The 25,873-nt window shown below is 33.5% G+C and overlaps 1 protein-coding gene across 1 annotated transcript in view; it reads right to left on the minus strand.

Moving 5' to 3' along the window:
* Dys (Dystrophin) overlaps positions 1-25,873 on the minus strand; it is a 917,866-nt gene that overhangs the window by 883,729 nt on the left and 8,264 nt on the right. Inside the window, exon 2 of the mRNA XM_073982338.1 lies at positions 10,487-10,937. Within this exon, the coding sequence (XP_073838439.1) occupies positions 10,487-10,658 (172 nt within the window). The 5' untranslated portion in view covers positions 10,659-10,937. The remainder of the gene's footprint in view (positions 1-10,486; positions 10,938-25,873) is intronic.

Below are 25,873 nucleotides of genomic sequence, written 5' to 3' on the forward strand. Positions count from 1 at the left end.
CACAAGAAGAATCAAAGTTTTTAATTTTTTTTAAATTACAGCCAAAAAAACATCGGAAGTTTACTTTTGCGCCACCTTGTATATGAAGACCTCAGCGTTTTCTATAGGAAGACCTCGGGGTCTGCTATAAGAAAACCTATGTGTCTTTTAGAAGAAGACTTCGGTGTCTTCTATAAGAAAACCTCTCTGTCTTTTAGAAGAAGACCCCGGTGTCTTCTATAAGATTACCTCGTAGGTATCTTTTATAAGAAGACCTCGGTGTCTTTTAGAAGAAGGCCTCTGAGTCTTGTAGAAAAAGGCCTCGGAGCCTTCTCTTAGAAGACCTCGAAGGCTCTGTAAGGAGACCTCGGAGTCTTCAATAACGGAAGCGTATTTTAAAAGATACCTAGGTGTGTTCTATAAGAAGACTTAGCAGTCTTCTATAAGCAGACCTCCGTGTCTTCTATAAGGAAACCTCGGTGACTTGGACAAAAAGATCTCAGTATCTTATATCAGAAGATCTCGCTGTCTTCTGTAAGAAGACTTCGGTGTCTTCAAGGAAAGACATCGGTGTATTCTCTAAGAAAACCTCGGTGTCTTATATATGAAGACCTCGGTTTTTTCTACAGGAAGACATCCGAGTCTTCTATTAGAAGACCTCAGAGCCTTTTAGAAGAAGACCTCGGAGCCTTCTAAAAGAAGACTTCGGAGTTTTCTATAAGGAGACCTCAGAGTCTTTTAGAAGTAGACCTAGGAGTCTTCTCTAAAAAGACCTCGAAACCTTCTATAAGAAGACCTCGGAGTTTTCTATAATAAGTCTTATATAAGAATATCTCCCTATTTTCAGTATTTTTCAAAGTTTTAGTCATAATGACCAACCGAAATTACTGAAATTTGGTGGTTAGTCTTCAGCAGAGGTATGAAAAATTACAACTGAGAATTTTGGGTGTAGGTCCACGTTTTGATATAGCCCCCATAAAACGGTACTTCCCGATTATCGGTATTTTGAATATTTTAGTCACATTATTACATTGAAATTGCTGAAATTTGATGTTTAGTCCTCGATGGGGGCATAAAACTGTCACCTGGAAATTTGTCTGCATAGGTCCACGCCTTCATATAGCCCCCATAGGACGGTACCTCCCGATTTGCAGTATTTTGGGGGTTTTAGCCTGATTATTACACCGAAATGGCTGAAAAATGGTATTAAGTCTTCTTTGGGGGCTTATAACTTTCCACCGGAAATCTGTCAGTATAGGTCCTCATCTTCCTATAGCCCCCATAGAACCGTAACCACCCATTTTCGGTATTTTGAATGTAGTGGCCTCAATATCCACCCGAAATAACTGAAATTTGGTGTTCAGTCTTCATATTTTTGTGAGCTTTTTGAATACATCAAACTCTTGTCTTTATATATGAGAATTTTCCTTTAAAAACGTTTTTTGACCGATTAATGGTCAATTTTGAATTTCGCTATTCGCCTTTTTTTAAAAAATTATATTTTTAAAAGCCTCTCGTTTTAAAGCAACATTATTACGTACTTAATAAGCCCACAAAAATATATGATGATCGGTTCATTCGTTTTCGCGCTATAGCCAACACCGGAACTGGAACCTTTATACGTTTGAAGTACTCACTTTTCACTACTCAAACAACAAATAATATCGATATACACTTTTATACAATTTTTTTCCCACTCCACTAATTTTAAAATTTGGTTCACAAAATCGACGTACTAAGTACCACAGACTTGGGTAGCTGTAAACACCATATGATCAGTATTTACTTCCAAATAAAACTAAATCCATGCAACTTTAAACATTTATTTTAGAACGATAAATTACTTTAAATATTAAAATTTTGGAGCATAATACAATTTATTAATTTTAGTAAAATAAGGACAAAAATATATAAAGGGTGATTTTTTGTCTACACGCAGAGAAAAAATATTTTTTTAGCTGGCGGTGGGCAAAATTTTATTTTCGCTGGCACCAAATAATTTTTGTAGAGCACATATTATTTTTAAGGCGATAATGTATATTGCCAATTTTGATTCTGTTCACCATATAAAACAACAACAAATCACAAAATCTTGATATATGGTAATATTTTCATAATTATCTGATGGTCGATCCAACCACAATCTGCTTAACTTTCTCATTTTGACATATAAAGAGTCAAAAACTAGGAACAGCTGTTCACTGCCAAAAGCAAATACATATTCGCTCATTAGTTGTTCTGTCGCTGAGTAAAAAGGTTGTAAATTTTGTTTAATTTTCATTTAAAAGAATGGTATAAAATTAGTAAAAACAGACTCCAAACAAAAAATGAAACGAAATGAAAATGTTCGAGTATTTGTTGACAATATTAATGACAACAATTTATTTGTGAATGAAGATATGAAAATGCGTAGAAAGAAAAATCAAAAAGTGACAAAAAGTTATCAGTGCCTGAGTTGTGTTTCATTTTCTTTCACTTGTTAAATAAAATTTTGTGTATTATTTAATTTTGTAATTAATAATTAATAAAAATCGTATGCAAGTGATCAAAATAACAAGAAAAAGAATGTTTGAATAACATAAACATCTGTTGTTGTTTCGTAATGTTCTCCAACATAAACATAGCTTTGTTCCAGAACTAAAAAGTTTTTACAATTTTTACCACTTTTACACATTTTGCGTTCCCGTACACAAAATTTATATGAAAATCGTTTACGACTTTTACCACTTTATAAAGTACGGGAACAGGCCACATATGTATATTTGTAGAGCATATTTTTGTAGAGCACATACATAACAAACGGAGAGACCACAGAGAGAACTGCATAGTGTTTTTTAATAAGTGTATTCTATATTATACTTATTTATTCTATTATATCCAAGGTTTTCTTAAATAAATAAAACTTTTATTTAAAATATATAGAAAAATCTTTTAATGGGCAGTTAATCACAAAGGTACAGTATAATTCCAAGAAAAATACTACCTATTACAGGCAACCACAACATGTTTCGACGGCTACTACATCATTTTAAAATATTTCACAAATTGTATTATTAAAATATGATAGAGGTTACCATATATCTATAATATATATTTTTATTTCAAAATATGGTGGCATGAATCATATTTTTTCTCTGCGTGTATTATCTTTTTGGCAACACTGGTTTAAACAGCTGACGGACGTTTCGTGTTTTGTTTCACTGTCAAACATCTTCAGTTTGGTCTTTAATTTACCAATGAATCGTCTTACAAACGAACAACATCTTATAACAACGAAGATCCACTTTTTTTATCAAAAAATTGTGTTCAGCGACGAACTCATTTTTGGCTCAATGGGCACGTTAATAAGCAGAATTGGCCGCCTAGATCGTACGATTTAACGCCTTTAGACTATTTTTTGTGGGGCTATGTTAAAGCTCATGTCTATACACACATGCCCGCTTCAATTGACGCATTGGAAGACAACATTGATGCATTTATTCACGAGATACCGGCCGAAATGTTGGAAAGAGTATACCAAAATTGGACCAAACGGATGGACCATTTGAGACGCGATCACGGTCAACATTTGCATGAAATAATTTTAAAACATTAAATTATATGGACCGTACTATCGATTCAAATAAAGATTTCATCCATTTTTCTGAATTTTATGTGTATGTTTTTGAAAAACTTTCCTATAGTTCTTAAAAAATCACCCGTTATTTCCAACATTTATAGGATTTGAACCTTCCCATGGACAAAACTACTTGACAAATCAATACCATAATTCGAATTCCTTCAAATTGAAATGTTTACTATAAATTCTCATCAATAAATTTGTATTCCGAAGTACTTGATTTTGACCATTTTTGGCCACGGTCGTGACACTGTGTGTCGGTGTTCTATATGAAGACGTAGGTTTCTTCTATAAAAGCCCTCAATGTCTTCTTAAAGATGACCGTAGTGTCTTCTATAAGATGTCCTTAGGGATCAGAGGACCATTTCATCTTCCATATTCTTTAGAAAACCAGAAGGTTTTCCCCTAGAAAACCAGAAGATTTTCCTCTAGAAAACTAGACGTTCGTCTTACAGAAGGTCTTCTTATAAATGTGATGACGCACAGAGGGGAAATTTGTGTTAAAAGTTGATCAAAAGCCCTAGAAAGCTCATTTATAGTCCGATTGATATAAAATTTTGCACAAAGCATATCTTCTGTAATCCTATAGAAAATAATGAAAAGCGGTCCAGATTTGGATGCAGCTTCCATATATATTTGCATCTGATATGAGATAAAAATGCACCAAAATCACTGAAATTTGACACATGCAACCTGAACTAGCCTAAAAAAACATTGAGCCAATTTTCAAACAAATCGGTACAGATGTATATATGGTCCCATACACATATATTTCATTCCAAATTTTAATTTTTTTGAAACTTACTTAAATTAAATTTTTTTCAATTTACATGAGAAAAGCCGTGAATGTTTCTGAATAATGCAAACATATTTGATAGGTGTTGGTTTAGTCTGATAAATAAGAGCCCCGGTTATAAGGCGGAGCAAAATTTAGTGTGAGTAAACCTTGCAATTCCATATAAAAATATTTCATATTTTAGTTGAGAAAAATTAGATTTTTTTAGAAATGGCGCAAAAAATTAGAAGAAACTATGGTCGGGAAACGACGGGGAAATAGACTTTTTCACTATTGAAATTGTAGTAATCTTAAAAATTATCATAAAAAATGTTCATAAAGAGGATATGTATCACCATTATTAAAGAGCAAAGATGTAAAATCAATCTGAAAATTTTAAATGCTAATCTTGTTCAGAGACTGTACAAAAACATTAAATCTTGAAAAATATAAATTTTCGCGAAAATAATGGCATTGTAAAGTTCACCTAATTTCATAGTTTTCGAAAATTTACTTTTTGTTTTCAGTATGGCTGAGTTCAATCGACTGCTGCATTGGATTGGTTAATCTTACAAAGTCGAGGATGGTTACAGCAAATGTAGAAAAGAGTCTGGTTACCGTTTATCAACATTTTTTCATAAAGAAAACGATTTTTATATTTTGAGTGTTTAGCAACTTTAGGCCTATGTTTCCCCTCTGTGCGACGTTCTCCTTATAAAAGACCAGAAGACCTTATAGAAGACCAGTAGGCTCTTCTGTAACTTTTATCGATTGAAAAGTTGTTAAAATTTCTTTTGTTTTTGTAACAACTACAAAACAAACAAATTAAATTGTTGTAAAATAAACAATGAGTAAAGTTGTTAAAAAGTAATTGAATAAGGGGCAGGAGGTCGTATTTTAGGAGACCAAATTGTTTTCTCACAGAAGGTCAGAATATCATCTCATAGAAGACCACAGGGGTCTCTACCGGCGACCAGAGGTCTTTACTTATGTCATCTTTAAGAAGACATCGAGGTTTTCTTATAGAAGAAACCGATATCTTTTTATAGAAGACACTGGGATCTTCTTTAGAAGACACCGAGGTTTTCTTATAGAAGACAGTTAAAGAAGACCAGACAGTCTTTCTGTAGAATTCCAGATGGTCGTCTTAGAGAAGACACGAATTTCTTCTTATAGAAGACTTGACGTTCTTCTTATAGATAAACACAATGTTTTTTTATAAGAGATAACAAGGTCTTATTTTAAGGAACCAATGTCTTCTCATTGAGGACCGGAGGGTCTTCTTACCGGCGACTAGAATGTCCTTCTATAGAATACCAGGATGTCATTCTATAAAAATTTCCTCTAAGAGACCAGAAAGTCTCCTATAGGAGCTCAGAAGGTTTCCCAGTAGAAGACCAAAAGGTATTCCTATAGAACCCCAGACAGTATTTCTGTAGAATAACAGGGGGCCAATTCTGTAACTTTTTAACAACTTTGCTCATTGTTTATTTTACAACAATTTCATTTGTTTGTTTTGTTTTTGTTACAATAACAAAGGAAACTTAAACAATATCGACAGTTGTTAAATTCACAGAATAGGCCTACTGAATAGTTGTCGACAGTTAAAATTATTTGCAGTAACGATTTGCTATTCTGTAAAAATATAGACAACTTGACGATAAACTTTTAAAAGCTTTACATGTTGAATGTATTCCTAAACAAAACATACATACGAAGTAAAAGCAAATCCAATATTGAACATTTTTGTCGATTTTAAAACTACTAAAATTTTTGTGTTGTTTTTAACGACATTTTTAACAAAAGTTGTTAAAATTTTTTACAGAATACAAAGGTTGTTAATTATGTTGTTAAATTGAGTTTCTCGAAAGAAAGAACAATATAGATTGTCGTTAAAAAGTTGCGGAATAGGCCCACTGAATGTCCAATGTTCTTCGATATCAGATCAGAAAATCAAAAGGATCCTATAGAAGGCCAGACGGTCTTCTTTTAGAATACCAGATGATCTTCTGATAGAAGACACGAGGGTCTTCTTATAGAACACTCAAATATTGTCTCATAGAAAACCGAAATGTCTTCTACCCGAATGTCTTTCTATAAAAGACCAGTAGGCCTATCCTGTAACTTTTTAATAACTTCACCCATTGTTTATTTTACAACAATTTCATTTGTTTCTTTTATTGTTGTTACAAAAACAAAAGAAATTTAAACAATATCGATAGTTGTTAACAGTTACAGAATAGACCTACAGAAAGTCCTCCTATAGGAGACCAGAAGGTCTACCTATAAGAGAAGACCTCAGTGTCTTCTATAAATAGACCTTATGCACTTCTAAACGAAGCCCATCTGCTCTTTTATTCTTCTGGTCTTCTCTACGAATACTTTATACTGTTCTATACTAAGTTTTTCAGCTTTTCTATAAGAAGACCCTCTGTTCTTCTATAAGAAGGCCGTCTGATATTCTATAGGCGAACTTTCTGGTATTTTATAGAGGACATTCTTGTCTTCTATAGAAGAATAATCTTGCATTATTTAGAAGGTCAAACCGGTCTTTTGTAAGGAGACCTTCTGATCTCCTCTAATAGAAGACCTTCTGGTCTCCTATGAGAAGAAATGCAGTTATTCGTAAATGAATTTTCTGTTTAATATAAGAAGTCCTGCTGTAGTGGAATTTTTTTTATATATTTATTTATTTATGCCTGAACAACAAGACAAGGTCTTATAAATTACAGTTCAGGATTATAATTATAATAATATCACATCCATCTTAAACTAAAGCTTGTACAAAGATAAATTTATATGAACACATTTTGAGTGTATAAATTAAATAATGATGTTTTTGAAGTGTGAGAAGTCAATATGGAATAAAAAAAATATAATTTGTGTTTAGAAAAAAATGTTCCAGTTTATGTTTAAAAGTGGATACGTTGTTGATGCGTTGTAAATCGTGTGGAAGAGTGTTCCAAAGACGTGTAGCGCCAATAAAAAAATGCCATTTTGAGACGAGACTTTTTCTTCTTTTGGGTATGATGTTTCTCCCTCTATATGATCTACTGAATGAAATCCTTTGGTAAAGATAGTTAGGTGAATGTGTAGTAATAATTTTGTGCAAAAACTGCAAGGACCTAATTTTCATTAGGGTATTAAGGCTGAATCCATAAAGAGACTTTGTAAGATGTGAGATATGTTGTGTTCTAGTTAAACCATAGACGTATCGTATGATGCTGTTAAAAGCCACATTTAATTTGTCTCGACTTAGCGAATCACAATATGCAAATAGTTCGCAACCGTACAACAGCCCAGGCACTAGGTATGATTTGGCCAAGAGGCAACGAATACTAATGGGGGTATAAGAATGAGACAACCATAAAGCACGAAGTTTAGCAAATGTTTGGCCAACGACTACATTAACATGATTTTCCCATGAAAGAGAACTGTTGAATGTTACTCCTAAATTTTTAGCACTTGTAACGAGTTCAATCTTTTCATGATTTACAAAGATGCCTATGTCTTGGAAGGATATACGCTTATTCTTGTGTATTACTAAACATTTTGATTTTTTCGGGTTTAATAATAGTCCATTAGCATTGGCCCATTCGTGAACCTGGAGTAAGTCGTCGTTTATTTTTTGAATGCACTGATTCATGTTAATTATGTGGCAACTCAAAAAAAGTTGTACGTCATCTGCGTACATATGAATTCGACAGTTGGATAAATGTAGAGGAAGGTCATTAGAGTACATAGAGAAAAGAAGCGGGCCAATTATGGAACCCTGTGGAACTCCTTTGAGAACTGGCAGAGACTCAGATTTTTTGTTTCCTATGTATACCGATTGTGAGCGATTCATTAAGTAAGAATTTATAAGCTTTGTCGACGTCAAAGAAAAGTGGAAAAATTTGCGAAGTTTGAGAAGCAGATTTTGGTGATCGACGGTATCAAAAGCCTTTGAATGGTCGAGAAGGACGAGGAAGGATACCATATTGTCGTCAATATCACTTCTTATTGACTCCGAAACTTCTGCCAAGGCTGTAATGCAACTGTGACCCGCACGGAAACCTGATTGCAAGCCAGTTAACAACGATTCGCGTTGTAGGTATTCCGTTATTTGTTTGTGTAAAATTTTCTCAAATATCTTAGAAAGGTAACATAAAATTGCAATGGGTCGGAATTCGTTATTGGCTTTGGGAATTGGAACCACTTTAGCATGCCTCCATGTTGATGGAAAGGTGCTAGTAGTTAGGATTTGATTAAAAAAATAAGTAATATAAACGATGATCCAGGGGAGAAGTATGCGTAGAAATTTGGGGTCAATACCGTCAGGTCCAACGGCGTTAGATTTTACTACAGCGCAGCAATCTAATACTTCGGCAATAGTAACACACCGAAACTCAAAAGCTCCATCACTAGAAAAGTTAACATGTGAGCCATAGTATGTGAGATCTGCCCGTGATGTCGGAATGTTAGTAAAAATTTTGTTAAGTTCATCGGGATCATCGTGACAGTGACCAAAGCCATTCGATTTTCCAATTCCAATATCATTTATAATCCTCCATTTACTTTTGGAATTAATGGCTGAGCTAAATCTATTAAGATAGTATTCTGTCTTGGCAGCACTAATATTTACATTCACTCTTCTTCGTGCTATTTTAAACTCTTCATATAATTCCACGGTTTTAAAACGTTTCCACCTAAAGTAAGCGTTATCTCTTTCTTTTATACAAGACTTTATATAGGAATTAAACCAGGGCTTAGCATTGGAAATAATACGCTTTCTGTAACTAATTTTTTGAGTTACCGACAAAAATCGGTAAAATTAAAACGCAAAATTATGAATGAAAAGTATGTATAAAAATTGACGACATCTTTGCTATCGGTAGAACTCAGCGACGGCTTTATTTTGGTTGTTAACTTACCGAAGAATTTCGTTAATTACCGATTTTTGTCGATAACTCGAAAAATGTGATACACAATTCCACTACTGATCTTCTATAAGAAGATACTTTCTGGTCTTATATAGAAAGATCTTACTGATAAATATAGGTTCTTAAACAAATGAGTTAGAGAATCGCACTACTGGTTTTCTATGAGGGTTTTTATAGGTCATATGGGCTTCTTATGATTGCGAGAAATTCATCTGACTTTCGGTAAAATATGGCTGGCTTTTTGCAAGAATATATTCTGACCTTTTGTTATAAGACCTTTACCCCTAAGATTGCTTCTAGTCTATTTTAAATATTCCTGCTGGCCCACTGTAAAAATATATCTGGTTATCTACAAAATGATCTCTAGGTCATTTGGTTTTCTATATGAAGACACTCGAAAGAAGTATTTCCTTTTTGATGATCTCTTACTTACATATATAGAAGGATACTAGAAGAAGTTTTGGTCTTCCGTAAGAAGCCGTCTTGGCCTTCCCTAAAAACACCTTCTGGTATTCAACAAAAAGACATCACGGCCTCGATTAAAGGTCTTTTTCTTATGCTATAAGAGACTGTCTTCTATAGAAGACTCTTATGGTCTTTTATGTGCAGTCTTTTAAAAACACTAAAAGACGTGCGTTTATTAGTAGATATAAAGTATTTATTTTGTTCCTCAATGGATTACAAGATAAAAACGGTGATAAATAGAGAACAAACAAAAATAATAGAGATACCAACTACCAACGGAACCTTCTTTTCTTTCCTATTTAAATTAAATCTACTAAACAAACTTTGAACTTGTTAGTGATACTGAAGATAGTTTAACATTTATAAATGTGTTAATAATGGACACAAGTCCTGTTTAAAAAGACCCCTCTCAGATCGCAGAGCATAATAAAATAAAAACTATTTTTATGTTGTACGTATGTATGGACATAGCCATTACGGAAAGCAGTCAGATGTAAAACCCTCTGTGGTAAGTGTTAAAATACATTGTACATTTTTATGGTTGGTTGAATGAAAAACAAGAAACAGCAGCAACAGCAGAAGAGGAAACAGATAAATCTACAAAAAATAATTATCTTAAGTAAATAAAAGCAAACACACCGACAGACAGACACACACATGATAAATACATTGTTGGTTATATGTAAAATAATAAAAAAGACAAAAACAGAAAAATAAATTACTCACTTATAAACTGGCGACGATATTCATCGTAACCCAAGATAATGGGAGCTGGCTCAGGCGGTGGCGATGGATATTCCTCATAAAAATACGTTGATGGGGCACTGGTGCTATAACCATCGTTGTTGTCGTAGTAATAATCCACAATATCGTAATCATAGTCATAAGGTTGATACATATTTTCGTTTTTTTCTTTTTCTTGGTCACCAATACCACCACCACAGTTGCAGGGAGATGTCACAGGAGATTTTAATTTTCCGTGTAGCACTTCTTATCTTCTGTTGATAAGAATTATTGTGTTTTTTTCTTTTTGGAGATTGCACAAAACTTCTTAAGTTGTTGGAATTTTGTTGGAAATATTTTTCACATTAATCATTAAATTTAAATATTTTTCGGAATTTTATGATTTATTATTTCTTCTTATATTTTTAAGTATTTAATTTTTAATATACAGTTTCTGAAAATAAATCTTATTAAATAATGCATTTGTTGTGATTTATTTTTCTGCGTTAATTACAACCTCAGCATTTATGCCAACGATGGAATCCGAGTTTCACTCATTCAGAATTCGCAAACTGTTAACATATTCTATATAGTATGACTGAAATTATTTGAAATGAAGTATTTTAGGAGGGATCCCATAATGTCGACCATTAAAATTAATTTTCGTGTTAGCTGTGTTGGCATCAATGTGGAAAAATGAGTAAAAACGGGTTGAAGCCAACAAGTTTTTTTATGTTCCCTTCGGATTTCTGGCTTAACCATACATTTTATAGACCTATGCCCAAAGAAAGAATGACAGAATACTCCATGGGCAACATGATACTAGTGTATGATTTTCGATATATCCACTGCATCCACCTAAAATTTATGCTGACATTTTGAAGCCGGAATTTCGGGGTTTTTTGAATTTTTTTAATAATCCGGACGCAACAAGGTAATACTCAAAACTCATAATATGATTATAGAACTCGTGATTTTACGTCTTTTAATGTATATCTTATGAGTGTGCTCCTTACAGTATCCTAGTAATTGGAGTCTAAAGGCCAAAATTTGATGCGCGAATTCTCTTAAAAAAAAAAAAACAATTTTTTGCGTTTAAAATTTACAAGTGTCATTCAATTTCCTTTGAACCCCGCGAGAATTTAGTTTTTTTTATCCGACGGAGCTCTTACGCAATTGAATCCATCCACTAAAACCGTCATCTGTTATTAACAGTGTATTTACTACATCGTTAATATTATAGTAAAAAAATAAAAAATTTTACTAAAATGGTATGCACGATATCTCTTGAACGGGGTAACCAATTTGGTCCAAACTTTGGATATCCTAATATTTTGTCCAAATTTAGTTTAAGTTCTAAAATGGCCCATATCGGTCGGTAGGGTACCTCCCCACAAAAGTTCAACATTGTATTTGTTGTATTTAGAAGACCTCCAAAGGTCTTCTGTTGTCTTTAAACGACCTCCAAAGGTCTTGTGTTGTCTTTAGAAGACCTCAAAAGCTCTTCTGTTGTCTTTAGAAGACCTCAAAAGGACTTCTGTTGTCATTAGAAGACCTCAAAAGGTCTTCTGTTGTCTTTAGATGGCCTCCAGAGATATTCTGTTGTCTATAAAAGACCTCCAAAGGCCTGTATTTAGAAAGTTCCTCTACGTTTTCAATTTTGTTTTAATTTAATAAAACTTCAAAAATTGTCGAATATGTGTCGCTTTTACGCTCACAAACTTCTTTAATCTTTAAAACATTTTAAAAGCCACACTAAACCACAAAAAACTTTTTCTTTTCATTTTCTTGTTCAAGTCACATAATTCACCTAAGTGGTTTTTAGCTTAGACGAATATGAAACAAATTAAGTTGAAAAAATGGTAATTTCGTAATGAAAAGGATAATAATAGAAGGAGGTGTCGGTTTTGGTTAAGAAATTTGTTCAAGAGACACATGAGAGCTGTTGTGTTGAATTTAATAACAACGGATAGAGTTCGAAACCTGAAATTTGGATTTAAGATTACTGTTGGAGTGTAGGATTGAGATAGGTTTGGAAATTCGTAAATTATGTGAACGAAAAGTACCAAAAGGTTCTATATTTCGACAACTTGAATTTGGGTCATCGGATAGAGCTGGAAACCTGAAATTTGGAGTTAAGATTACTATTGAAGTTTAGGATAGAAATATGGATGTAGTTTTGGAAATGCATACTTATGTGTACAATAGGGCTATAACCAAAAAAATACCACCACATAGCCGTGTAGAGCATGAAAAACTATTATGAAATGTGGTGTCAATTTTTCTCTACCGCGAAAAAAGTTTCCGCACCAAATGCATTGAAGTTCTGTAATGCATTTTTCAATTTTATCAGTGATAACAACATATTTGCTTTTCATTAAAATTTTTATTTTTTTGTAATCTAATTTAAATCATTATCAAAGCGTTCTGGACCAATTTGTTCTAAAATCGCGCCATTTTGGACCATATTAAGATTTTTTGACACTATTGCAATTTTTGGTTTTTCTTTATAAACTCGTGAATTTTATGTTTCTATTTTTTTCACCTATCGGACCAGGGAATATGGGGTCATTTGCAACGAATTCGCGAAAGTTACAGGCTGTTTTTGTTGACTTTGCTTGTGAGGATCGTATTGGTTTTCTACAAAAATACAACACCACTACCATGTGGGGAATTTTGTCCTAGTAATGAAAACGCGTTTCTAAGATCGATTCGGTGAAAAAAGTCTCCGCACCAACTTTGATTACTAAAACCCTTTTGATGCTTTTTGTACTTATAATTTTAAATTTGCTTTGTTTGAATAAATATTTATAGAAAAAAATACAATTCTCACAGGCAAAGTCAACAAAAACAGCCTGTAACTTTCGCGAATTAGTTGCAAATGACTCCATATTCTCTTGTCCGATAGGTTAAAAAAATATAAACATAAAATTCACGAGATTATAAAGAAAAACCAAAAATTGCAATAGTGTCAAAAAATCTTAATATGGTCCGAAATGGCGCGATTTTAGAACAAATTGGTCCAGAACGCTTTGATAATGATTTTAAATTAGATTACAAAAAAATAAAAATTTTAATGAAAAGCAAATATGTTGTTATCACAGATAAAATTAAAAAATGCATTACAGAACTTCAATGCATTTGGTGCGGAAACTTTTTTCGCGGTAGAGAAAAATTGACACCACATTTCATAATAGTTTTTCATGCTCTACACGGCTATGTGGTGGTATTTTTGATATTTGCAAAAAAGTGCAAAAAGTTATATCCCTAGTGTACAAGAAGTACTAAACGGTACTCAATTTAGAATAACTTGGATATGGGTGAACGGATAGAGCTGAAAATCTGATATTTGGAAGTTTACGTTGAGATATGGGGGTAGTTTCGGAAATTCATGATTATGTGTACGAAAAGTACTAAATTGTACTAAATTTGGTACAATTTAGATTTGGGTGTACGGATAGAGCTCGACATTAATTATAATAAGATAATAATTGGAATTAAGATTACTGTTGAAGAGTAGGATTGAGAAGAGTTTTGAAATTCCTACTTATGTGAACGAAAAGTACTAAATGGTACTCAATTTAGTATAACTTGGATATGGGTGAACGGATAGAGCTGAAAATCTGATATTTGGAATTTTACGTTGAGATATGGGGGTAGTTTCGGAAATTCATGATTAGTGGACGAAAAGTACTAAATGGTACTAAATTTGGTACAATTTGTATAGACCTGGAAGCCTGAAATTTGGAATTAAGATCACTGATGGAGTGAAGGATTGAGGTAGGTTTGGAACTTCGTACTTAGGGTACGAAAAGTACTAAACGGTACTAAATTTGGTACAAATTGGATTTGGGTGAACGTACAGAACTGAAATCCTGAAATTTGAAATTTTATTACTTTTGGAGTGTAGGATTGAGTGAGGATTTAGAGTGTAAATTTTGTACAATTTGGATTCGGGATCGGATAGACCTGGAAACCTGAAATTTGGAATTAAGATTTCTGATGGAGTGACGGTTTGAGGTAGTTTTGGAAATTCATACTTATGGGTGCAGAAAGTACTAAACGGTGCTAAATTTGGTACAATTTGGATTTGGGTGAACAGATAGAGCTGGAATCCTGAAATTTGAAATTATGCTTACTTTTGGAGTGTAGCATTGAGGTTGTTTTGGACATTTGTACTTATTGCTACGAAAAGTACTAAATGGTACTAAATTTTGTACAATTTAAATTAAGGGGAACGGATACAGCTGGAATCCTGAAATTTTGAATTAAGATTACTATTGGGGTGTAGGATTAAGCAAGTTTTGGAAATTCGTACTTAGGGGGTACGAAAACTACAAAATGGTACTCAATTGGGATTTGGGTGAACGGATAGAGCTGGAATCCCGAAATTTGGAATTAAGATTACTGATGGAGTGGAGGATTAAGGTAGTTTTGGAAATTCATACCTATGGGTACGGAAAGTACTAAATGTCCTAAATTTGGTACATTTTAGATTTGGGTGAACAGATAGAGCTAAAATCCTAAAGTTTGGAATCAAGATTACTTATGGATTCGTACTTATAGGTATGGAAATTTATAATTAAGGTTTCTTAAGGAGTGTAGGAATGAGGTTGTTTTGGAAATTCGTACTTATGGGTCCGGAAAGTACTAAATTTGGTACAATTTGGATTTGGGGGAACGAATAGAGCTGGAATACTGAAATTTGGAATTAAGATTACTGTTAGACTGTAGGATTGAGTTAGTCTTGGAAATTCGTACTTATGGGTACGGAAAGTACTAAATGGTACTAAATTTGGTACAATTTAAATTTAGGTGGACGGATAGTGCTGAAATCCTGAAATTTGGAATTAAGATTACTTATGGAGTGTAGGATTGTGGTAGTTTTGGAAATTCGTACTTATGGTTACGGAAAGCACTAAATGGTACTAAGTTTGGTAAATTTAGGATTTATGTGAACAGATAGAGCTGAAATCCTGAAATTTTGAATTAAGATTACTATTGGGGTGTAGGATTAAGCAAGTTTTGGAAATTCGAACTTAGGGGGTACGAAAACTACAAAATGGTACTCAATTGGGATTTGGGTGAACGGATAGAGCTGGAATCCCGAAATTTGGAATTAAGATTACTGATGGAGTGGAGGATTGAGGTAGTTTTGGAAATTCGTACTTATGGGTATGGAAAGTACTAAATGGTACTAAATTTGGTACAATTTAGATTGTTGTGAACGGATAGAGCTGGAATCCTGAAATTTCGAGTTAAGGTTACTGTTGGAGTTTAGGATTGAGGACGTTTTGGAAATTCGTACTTATGGGTACGAAAAGTACTAAATTTGGTACAATGTGGAGTTTGGTGAACGGATAGCGCTGGAATCCTGATATATTGTTAGAGCTTAGATTTGAGGTGGTTTTGGAAATTCGTACTTATGAGTACGAAAGTACTAAATGGTACTAAATTTGTTTCAATTTGGATTGGGGTGAACGGAGAGAGCTGGGATCCTGAAATTTAGATTACTGTTGGAGTGTAGGACTGAGGTAGTTCTGTAAGTTCGTACTTATGGTTAAGAAAATTACTAAATGGTACTAAATTTGGTACAATTTAGATTGTGGTAGACGGATAGAGGTGGAATCCTGAAATTCGAAGTTACTGTTTTAGTTACTTATTGAAATTCGTATTTTCATACGAAAGGTATTAATGGTATTATGAATAAGGTGGAATTCGGAAATTTGTTATTATAGCCGCTGTTGGTGTGTAGGGTTGAGATGTGGTTGTGGATATACGTACAATATATGTACGAAGAGTACTAAATGGCACAGAATTTGGTTCAAATTGTTATTGTGTAAAGGGGTAGAGCTGAAATTGTGAAATTCGGTATTAGTTTAGCAGTTGACGTTTAGAGTGGAGATAGAGAGGAAGTTTTGGAAATTCCTACTTATGTATACGAAAAATACTAAATCGCGGTTGGGATATAGTTTTGGATAAAAGGAAGTAATTTTTGAAACATAAAGATATTATAAGTACTAAATATGGTACCAGTTTGGTGTTGCATGAAGGGGTATGGGTGGAATTTCGAATTGTTGTATGAGGGAATGTGTTGGTGTTTAGATAAGGATTTTTTGAAATGCATACAAATTCTGGAATTGGGCTGGCTGATTTATTGAGAAATATGAAATGTACTAAATGGTATTAAATTTGACGTTGGGTGTAGCAATAAATCTGGAATTATATAACTAGTGTGTGAAAAGTACAAAATTGTAATAAATTTGGTATTGGGCTAAGGAATAGAAGTGGAATTCTGATATATTATTATGTTGTCAGGCTCATTGTTAGAGGTGATCGTACAATAAGTGCACTAGAAGTATTAAATAATACTAAATATTGAAGCACTGGTATTGAGTGAATCGATAAATGAAATTTGTTATTAGGATCACTGTTGAGATTGGATCAGAGTGTTTATTAAAATCCTCCTTTAAATGTATGAAAGGTTTCTACATGTAATACCATTGGCATTGGGTGAACAAGTAGAGCTAAAACTGTAACAATTGAGCTAAGGTCCTGGATTTTAATAATTGTACTGAATAATGTACTATTGTTTCTATGTTAACACAAATTCTTCTTCTAATTAATGTATTGAAATCAAAAAGTCAAACGTACCTTTTCAATTTTTTTTTATTTTTGTGTATTTTGAACGTTATAGTAAGTTCATTTGAAAAGGTAGATCTATGCTGCTAATGTTTTACAAGAAGATTTTTACACCCTGACAATAAAAAGGCCCAAAATAAAATGTATCAGAAATTAACTATTATATAGTGTAACATCTTTTTAATAAAGGTTTTCAACATTTTGATATCACAAATTCCAAAATTCGGTTGGAAAATGTGGAGGTTTCTTTTTTGAAATTCGAACAAAAAGTTTACGAACAGAACTTGAAAAAAATTAAATATCAATTCAAATAGGTATTAGTGCATCAAAATTTTCAGTGTTCACCATATTAAATACACTGTGTGTAATTGTTTGAGTCATGTTTTATTAACCATATTCTGACTCCACAGTGTGATAGAACTCCAAAAATGAGAAGACACGTGTCTCGCCGTTTTTCCCTATCTCATCAAATTTCGCGGTTATAGGCCTACAAATATTGATGCTTTGATGTAAAAAGGGTCATTTAGTCAGGATTCTATTTCCAAACCGTTAGGAAATTTGAATTTATCTCAGAGGCAAAGTTGTAGCTCTTGTCTTAAAGAACAAAAATTTTGAACACATATAACCCACCAAACTTCATCTGCAAGGTCAAAATCGCCATGGTCAAATTTTTTTTCAAAATTTGTCTCAAGTTTTTCAAGATCAGAGGTACATTTTTGAAGTTGGTTGTTTGCTTCAAAAATGTACCTCTGATCTCAATAAACATATTTCTAGAATATACGAACCCTGAAGGAACAGGTCTTAATGGTCAAAATAGCAAAACAATTGCGATTTTTATCCTCTTTTCTCGGCTTCTGCTCCATAGATATTAAACCGTTCAAAATTCAATAAAACAATCAACCACAACAGCGGCAAGGGTATCAATAAACCATTTTCTGGAACATGCGAAATGTCTATGGAGGGTTTTTAAATGGTAAAAATAGCAAAAATCTTTTGAAAATATCCAATTTTTATACTTTTTTCTCAGACTCTGGTCCAAAGATACGCAACTGCCCAAAAATTAAGAATACAGTCAACTAAAAAAATGTACATTAGATTTCAACAAACAAGTTTCAAGAACAAATGAAGATTCTAGGAACGATTCTTTAAGCTCAAAATTAGATTATTTTGGATTATTCTTTCCTGTTCAGGTCCGTAAATAACAAACCTTTCAAATTTCCTTAAGTTTTTAACAGCTTGTTATTTCCAAACCGGAGCAGGGGGAATGTTAAAAAAAAATTAATTGTTCGTGAATTTCAGCCCTAAAAATCATTCTTAGAATCTTCATATTTTCTAAACAGTTATTTATTGAAATCTTTTGTGGTTGACAGTATCCTTTATTTTTGGTCGGTTGCGTATCTTTGGACCAGAGTCGGAGAAAAAAGTATAAAAATTGGATATTTCCAAAAGATTTTTGCTATTTTTACCATTAAGAACAGTTCACAGACATTTCGCATGTTCCAGAAAGTTGTTTATTGATACCTTTGCCACGCTATTGTGGTTGATTGTTTTATTGAATTTTGAACGGTTTAATATCTATGGAGCAGAATCCTAGAAAAGACCATTAAGACCTGTTCCTTCAGGGTTCGTATATTCTAGAAAGATGTTTATTGAGATCAGAGGTACATTTTTGACGTTGGTTGTTTGCTTCAAATTTGATCGGTTTGAAAGCTGTATAACAAAACTTATGAAAAATTTTTAAAAGAAATTTGACCATGGCGATTTTGACCTTGCAGATGAAGCTTGATGGATTATATGTGTTCACAATTTTTGTTCTTTAAGACAAGAGCTACAACTTTGCCTCTGAGATAAATTCAAATTTCCTAACGGTTTGGAAGATATTGTCCTGACTAAATGACCCTTTCTACATCAAAGCCTCAAACCTTTGGAGGCATATAACCGCGAAAATTGATGAGATAGGGAAAAACGGCGAGACACGTGTCTTCTCATTTTTGGTGTTCTATCACACTGCGGTGTCAGAATATGGTTAATAATTTTCGTGTTGCACAGTGATATTCTTAATTTTTATATTATTCCTTTTCCGCATACGTAGTAGCGGGCATTTTGCTAGTATTTACATATATTGACAGATAGTTCGGTCAACAAATGTAGCTAAACTCCACAAAACACATAAAATTGGGAGGTATCGTTATATGGGGCATGTTGACAATTTTTGGTGGAGAAAATGTCAAATTACAGCTTTTTCGGGCAAAAATTGTAGCTATAATTCTCAAAATACCGGGGGCTATAGCAAAACATGAACATATGTATGTACACAATTTTTGGTGTAGAAGTTTTGTGACCACTGGGAACCTCAAATGTCAAATTACAGATAAATGGAGCTAAAGATAAATGGAGCTAAACTCCTAACAAAACCTAAAATCGGGAGGTGCCGTTATAAGGGCTATAACAAAAATAAATCCCCAAAATAACGAAAAGTGGAAGGTATCATCTTCGAACTTGACCTGCCTATGGAAAGAACAATATATAGAATTCTAGCTCAATTATTTCGGATGCTAGAGTGATTACAGCGGACGGACATGACAAGATCAGCTCAGAATTTTATCTTGATCAAGAATATATACAACTTATAGGGTCGCAAATTATTTTTTCAAGGCGTTACAAACAGAAAGCTAACTTAATGTACTCTCCATACTATGGTGGAGTGTATAAAAATGGAGTAATAAGATGTATTACTGACTAACCTATTTTACATCATTGTAAAGGTGAGATTTTCTACATCATTGTCAGGTTTTGCTTTAAAAGGTCCCCAATCAAAGCTGTTATAATATGAATATTATCCCACCATCACCAATCAATAGGCTTCACGCTCTCTCTGCATAAATCATTAATGGTATTCCATATCTAGTCGTAGATGTTTAAATATTTACTAAATTTTTTTTTATTTTCGCGAAAAATCAACAAATAACAAGTAAGCTAAGTCTATAGTCGGACGGGCCGACCATGTGATACCCTACACCACAACTTCTAGGAATTAGCTATGTGCAACCGCCTTGCACGCTGAATGCCCGGTTACGATTCCCAGGCCTGGCCACATAAAATTTTCAACGGTTGCAAAATATTACTTTGTAATGTTGGCAATATTTCCTGAGTATTTCAGCCTTTCGGATTCGGCAATAAAAACTAGGTCACATATCAATGATCTAATATAAATCCATTGATATAAGAGAAGCCTCCCATGTCCTTGCTGGGATGTTTGTGGAACAATTATATAAATTATACATTTCTAAAACATATGCCAAAATTGGATAATTCACTTTGATTTGCATCTCCTGCTACATCTTTAAATTTTCTTTAAATACCAGGTTCCTTTCTGAAATACACTTAATATAAATAAATATATATGACGAAAAGTCAAAAAAATTTAACATTGATGAAGCCAAGGGTTGCACTGTTATAATTCGCGAAATATTGCAGTGTACCACGAAATATGACCATAGTTGGATCAAACGAAGTGTTTTTAATTAAAGCTCAAAAATGTGGCTAAAAAAGTTTATTTGCGCGGAAGCTATGACCGAGTAAATGAATAAAAATACGTAAAAACACGTTGAAGCAAACGAGTTTTTTTACGTTGTTATCCGATTGGCGGTTAAACCGTTTAAATTACGGATATCTGCCCAAAGTAAAAGTAGAAGAATACAAAATGAAGATTACACTTCTAATGTATCACATTTCAAAATCTCCACTTCATCCACCATTTATGGATGCTGACATTTTGAAGCCAGATTTTAGGTGTTTTTTGTATTTTTGATCTAACTGCGACGCGCATTCGGGTATTTCAGAAAACATATAATAGAATCAAAGTACTTTTGATTACGCATAATTTGATATGCATATTGTCTATGTAGCCCAGACAGCATCACAGTAATCCACTTCCAAAGGCCAAAATTTAGTGCGATATTTTTTCCAAAAACCCTATTTTTTGGGTACAGTATTTACAATATCCTTTTGATTGTGCTGGGACCCCAAGATATTTTAGTTTTTTGACGGCCCGGATCATATATATCATAGATCGTGAAAATCCATCCACTAGAACGGCGAAAACGGCAACTGCAAAAACCGAAAAATGTGCGTAAAATATTTTTGAAAATATCGTGGATTTAATCGCGTTTTCTGTGGATCGTTTCCTTTTCAATAAAGAAACTGACACATCACTCGCGTTTTTGCGAAAACAGCGGTTTAAAAAATTTAGTGGCATGGGAGCTGTATCCGATATATCGCAAAAATAGTGTGTGATGCTACATCCACGGTTCTTGATGGATTTTATCGAAATATGTTTAGATCGATGTATTTTTTCATGAATGATAGTGAAATCGGATGCGCATAAAAAGTGTATGCGTTTTGTGCAAATTATAAGCGTTATACAGTTTGTTGCACACTAAACTGCAGACGGTGCTACATCTTAGCGACCAAAATAAATCCTGGCAAATGTGTACAAATTAAAAGAGAAGAATTCGCTGTATTGGTAAACCGAATGCGTATCAAGCGATTTTGAGGATTTCGCGATTTACACGCATTTCAAAATGAACATTAGCCGATACAGTTTTATTTCAAGATTATACCCCATTTAAAGGAACCGAACATTTATTTGAAAGATACCAATATTTTCTGCTAGATGTTAGCGTGTATTCGAGAAGTGATTAGAATAAAAAATTTAAATGTTGCGTGAAATTTAACTAAAATAAAAGAATAACTCCGACCTATTTTTCTTACATTTTCTTCAACTAACTCACAAAATAAATTTTAATAAATATTTTCTCTTACAAAAATTTTATAAATTTCCTCAATATGTTTTTTTTGTTTTTTGCTATAATATGCAAACCGCTAAACGGATTTTTATAGCTTTTGTTTGAATTTTATTGAAACAAGTTGCAAACTACCAATTGTTTTGAATGCTTTCCTAATTTCCGCGAAAATTTACAACTTTTCACTATAGTTATGGGACCTCAGTAAACATATAGTATGTAGGAAGCCATAAATGAACAATGTTTCTCGATATAATGAATAGCGTTTTTATAAAATTTTTTCTAATAATCAGAATTGAATCCGCCATAACTTTTGCGCGCAATATCCAAAATTAGTATCTCGAACAGATTTGAGAATGGGAATTTTTTCTCAATGCATGTACCAAAAATCGTTCATGTAGCGTCAAAACAAATTTTAATTTTTTTTTCAAATGGAATATTAAACAAGTGAGAAAAGGCTATAGTCGGTACGGGGCCGACTATGTGATACCCTACACCACTACCTCTGTGCATAATCTTTTCACTCGAAAACATTTCTTTTAGGGAGATACGAACGTTTTCACCTATCTGTCTTTTATACCAAATGACTTAAGGCGAACGGAACCAAAATAACCTATCGACATCACCAACATCAATATGCTTCTATCTCTGTGAGAAAATTTCGTGATGATACGATCAAAATTCCGACCTGTGCACTATAGGTCAAACAGCCCATTTTACTGGCCAAAAGTCAGATTTCGCACTTTGTGTTTTCACTTATTTTGCGTTACGTTCTTGTAAGAAACACTTCAAATATAATAAAAATAAATTTTGTTTTTGTATGAGAAATTATACCGTTACATGGCAGGCTGCCAAATATGTATTATCAAAATATCTTTAAAAACTTTTTAACGAAATATGTTCACTTGTATACGTTCTGGGTGAAACAAAATCACAATATTAGCATAAGTAACGATTTGATTAGAAAGTATTCGATATCTATTTATCAAAAATGCCCTCCTATCATCATTTATGTGTATAAATAGTTATTAAATGGGTGTTAAGTTTGAATTTTCGAAGAAAGTAGAACATTTTGAGGTTATGTACGCTTTTAACGTCTCGGCAACGTTTGGCAATGAAAGTGAAGATTGTAATTGGTTCATTAACTCGTGCCTAAAGCAGAAAATTTTATGTGATTTTGCGTAAATTTGCTCGACAAGAATTATGCAACTTTTTTTAGGTTACCATATTTTCCATAATATTGATTTTTTGAAGTCAGGGTTAAACCTCTTACCAAATAATGTTAGCCAAATTGGAGTCTACAGCATTCTGCTGTGTTCCAAAGTCAAATTATTTACAAATCTTTTATAAATATATACAGTTATAGTCAAAATATTTCACATCATATTGTTGGGATTTTCAAGGTAATAATTTTAAGGCATATTCACAGTAAAACTAAAACGAAACACAACAAACAAGCTTCTGAACTTATTGGACGTCGATGCCTTCAATTCTGTAGACAAATAACAGACCTTCCAGTTTTTGTCCCCAAAAGGGTTAAGGTACGAGTTGTGTATTTGGTCTATAAAGGGTTAATTTTTTGGCCCACGTTGTTCCATTTTTCTCCCTGAATCTAAAAACGCTATATTAACTTAAACCAAATACTTGTTTTAACTTTAAGACTTTTGGCCAATAAAATGACCCGTTTGACCTATAGTGCTGTGGTGTGATTGCAGAAAAAGTGGAAAAAGGGATGTATTACCGATATTGCGATATCTCTATTATTTGACCATCTACGCCAACCTACTTTGCATAATTTTAAAGATGGAATTTTCTACTTTCTTAGTCAGGCTTTGCTTTTAGATGGACCCCAACCAAAGGTGTGATATGCGTCATTATTATTAAAATCGCAAAAATGAAAATTTGGGTTCTATTAGCGACTATTGCGACATCTTCGTTGTTTGACCACCCAAGACAACCCACGTTACATCGTTGTAAAGGTTATATTTTCTACTTTCCTTGCCAGGTTTTGCTTTTTATATACCCCTTATAGACGTTGAGATATTTGCTTTGGAATAAAATGTTGACTTTTTCTCCAAATAAGTTTTTTGCCCATTACGACCCCTAAATGTTATCCGACCACCACCAAAATCAATAGGCTTCTTCATCTGTGAGACCCCCATTAACTCTCAAAATTTCGTGACGATCCGATCAAAATTGCGACCTGTAGCGTGATTTCCAAAAAAATTTAAAAATGGGATGTATTACCGAATATTGCGATATCTCCGTTATTTGGTCACCTACGCCGACCTAGTTTGCATCATTGTATTGATGGGATCTTTTACTTTCATAGTCAGGCTTTGCTTTTGGAAAGTCCTCAACCAAAGCTGTGATATTCGTCATTTTAATTAAAATCGCAAAAATGAAAAGTTGGGTTTTATTTCCGACTATTGTGATATCTTCGTTGTTTGATCGCCTACGAAAACTTACTTTACATCATTAGAAAGGTGATATTTTCTACTTTAATAGTCAGGTCTTGCTTTTGGTATACCCCATGTAGAAGCTGAGATATTCGCTTTAGAAAAAAGCGTTGTCTTTTTATCCACACAAGTTTTTTGCCCATTTCGACCCCTGAATATTATCCGACCATCACCAAAATCAATAGGCTTCTTCCCCTCCGGGACCCTCATCAACACCCAAAATTTTGTAACGATCCGATCAAAATTGCGACCTGTAGCGTGATTACAAGGTTTAGATGGACAGACGGACAGACGGACGGACGGACGGACACACATAGCCAGATCGACTCAGCTCGTCGAGACATTCATTTTGGTATGTATAAGTATGGGTCTACGACCATTATTTCGATGCGTTACAAACGTTTTGGGCAAAACCAACTTATAATACCCTCCCCACATAGTGGTGTAGGGTATAAAAATTCTGACTTTTCCTCATATACAATGCAATTTGCCATATCTCTGATATTTGATATTTGGGAAAATTGTGAGTTTATTGAAGATCTATCGTCCAAAAACTGTGGACTTGTACCTCACACATGATAATGCACGCAGTTTTGTGATTTTCAGGGCATTTCGAAAATAGTTCATTCTGGTTATATATTGTGATATCAAACATGTATTTTATACCGGTAGAAATAACTAATAATGAAAATTCATAATTTGCATGCAAACAAATTCATAAATCCCAAAATTATTCATATTCAATTACACACAAAGGACAATAGTATGAGTCAGCTGCGCTAACGGTAATATACCCTCAGCATCTGACCAGAAAAAGAAACAAACACAATAATTATACCGTATAAAAAATATATTGATTTTGTATCACGAGTTTGCTTCAAAATATGTGGAATCTGTAGGTATCGTAATGTAAGGCTATACCAAATCAAGTTTTGTAAGCTAACTTCTGATTTTTGAAAAAGTTTGAGAATTATTTTTTGGAAATTTTGGACCATTACCTCAGGAAGTATGGACTTACTCCGGAAAAATTTTACCGTTGCAATAGGGACCGTAAATATATCCTTTTTCAAAAAAATTAAAATAGATACGAGGCGGGTCCTCATACTGCACTTCTTGAATTTTGTGTGGGAGGTACTCGAAGGACATGACTGGATGAAATAATAGGATGTGCAAAGTTTGGACCAATCAGAAAATCCCCTTAAGAGTTATCTTGCAGATTTGCCATTTTAGTTGAGTTTCTTGTTTATTTTTCATTGTTTCTTGGAGCTTTTCGGCCATAATCTCAGGAAGTATGGAATTGCCATTGCAATTGTACCATCGTAAAGGGGACCGCAAGGATAATCTGCTGAAAATATTCAAAACGATTCGAGAGGACTCTTAAATTTCACTTTTCCGAATTTTGTGAGGGAGGTACTTGAAGGTGTGGACCGGTATACTCTTACCCGATCTATATCAGGAAGGAATAATAATATATGGAAAGTTTG

This window comes from Musca autumnalis, unplaced genomic scaffold, assembly GCF_047663935.1.
Source record: "Musca autumnalis isolate F117 unplaced genomic scaffold, ASM4766393v1 scaffold_1, whole genome shotgun sequence".
Lineage (NCBI taxonomy): Eukaryota > Metazoa > Arthropoda > Insecta > Diptera > Muscidae > Musca > Musca autumnalis.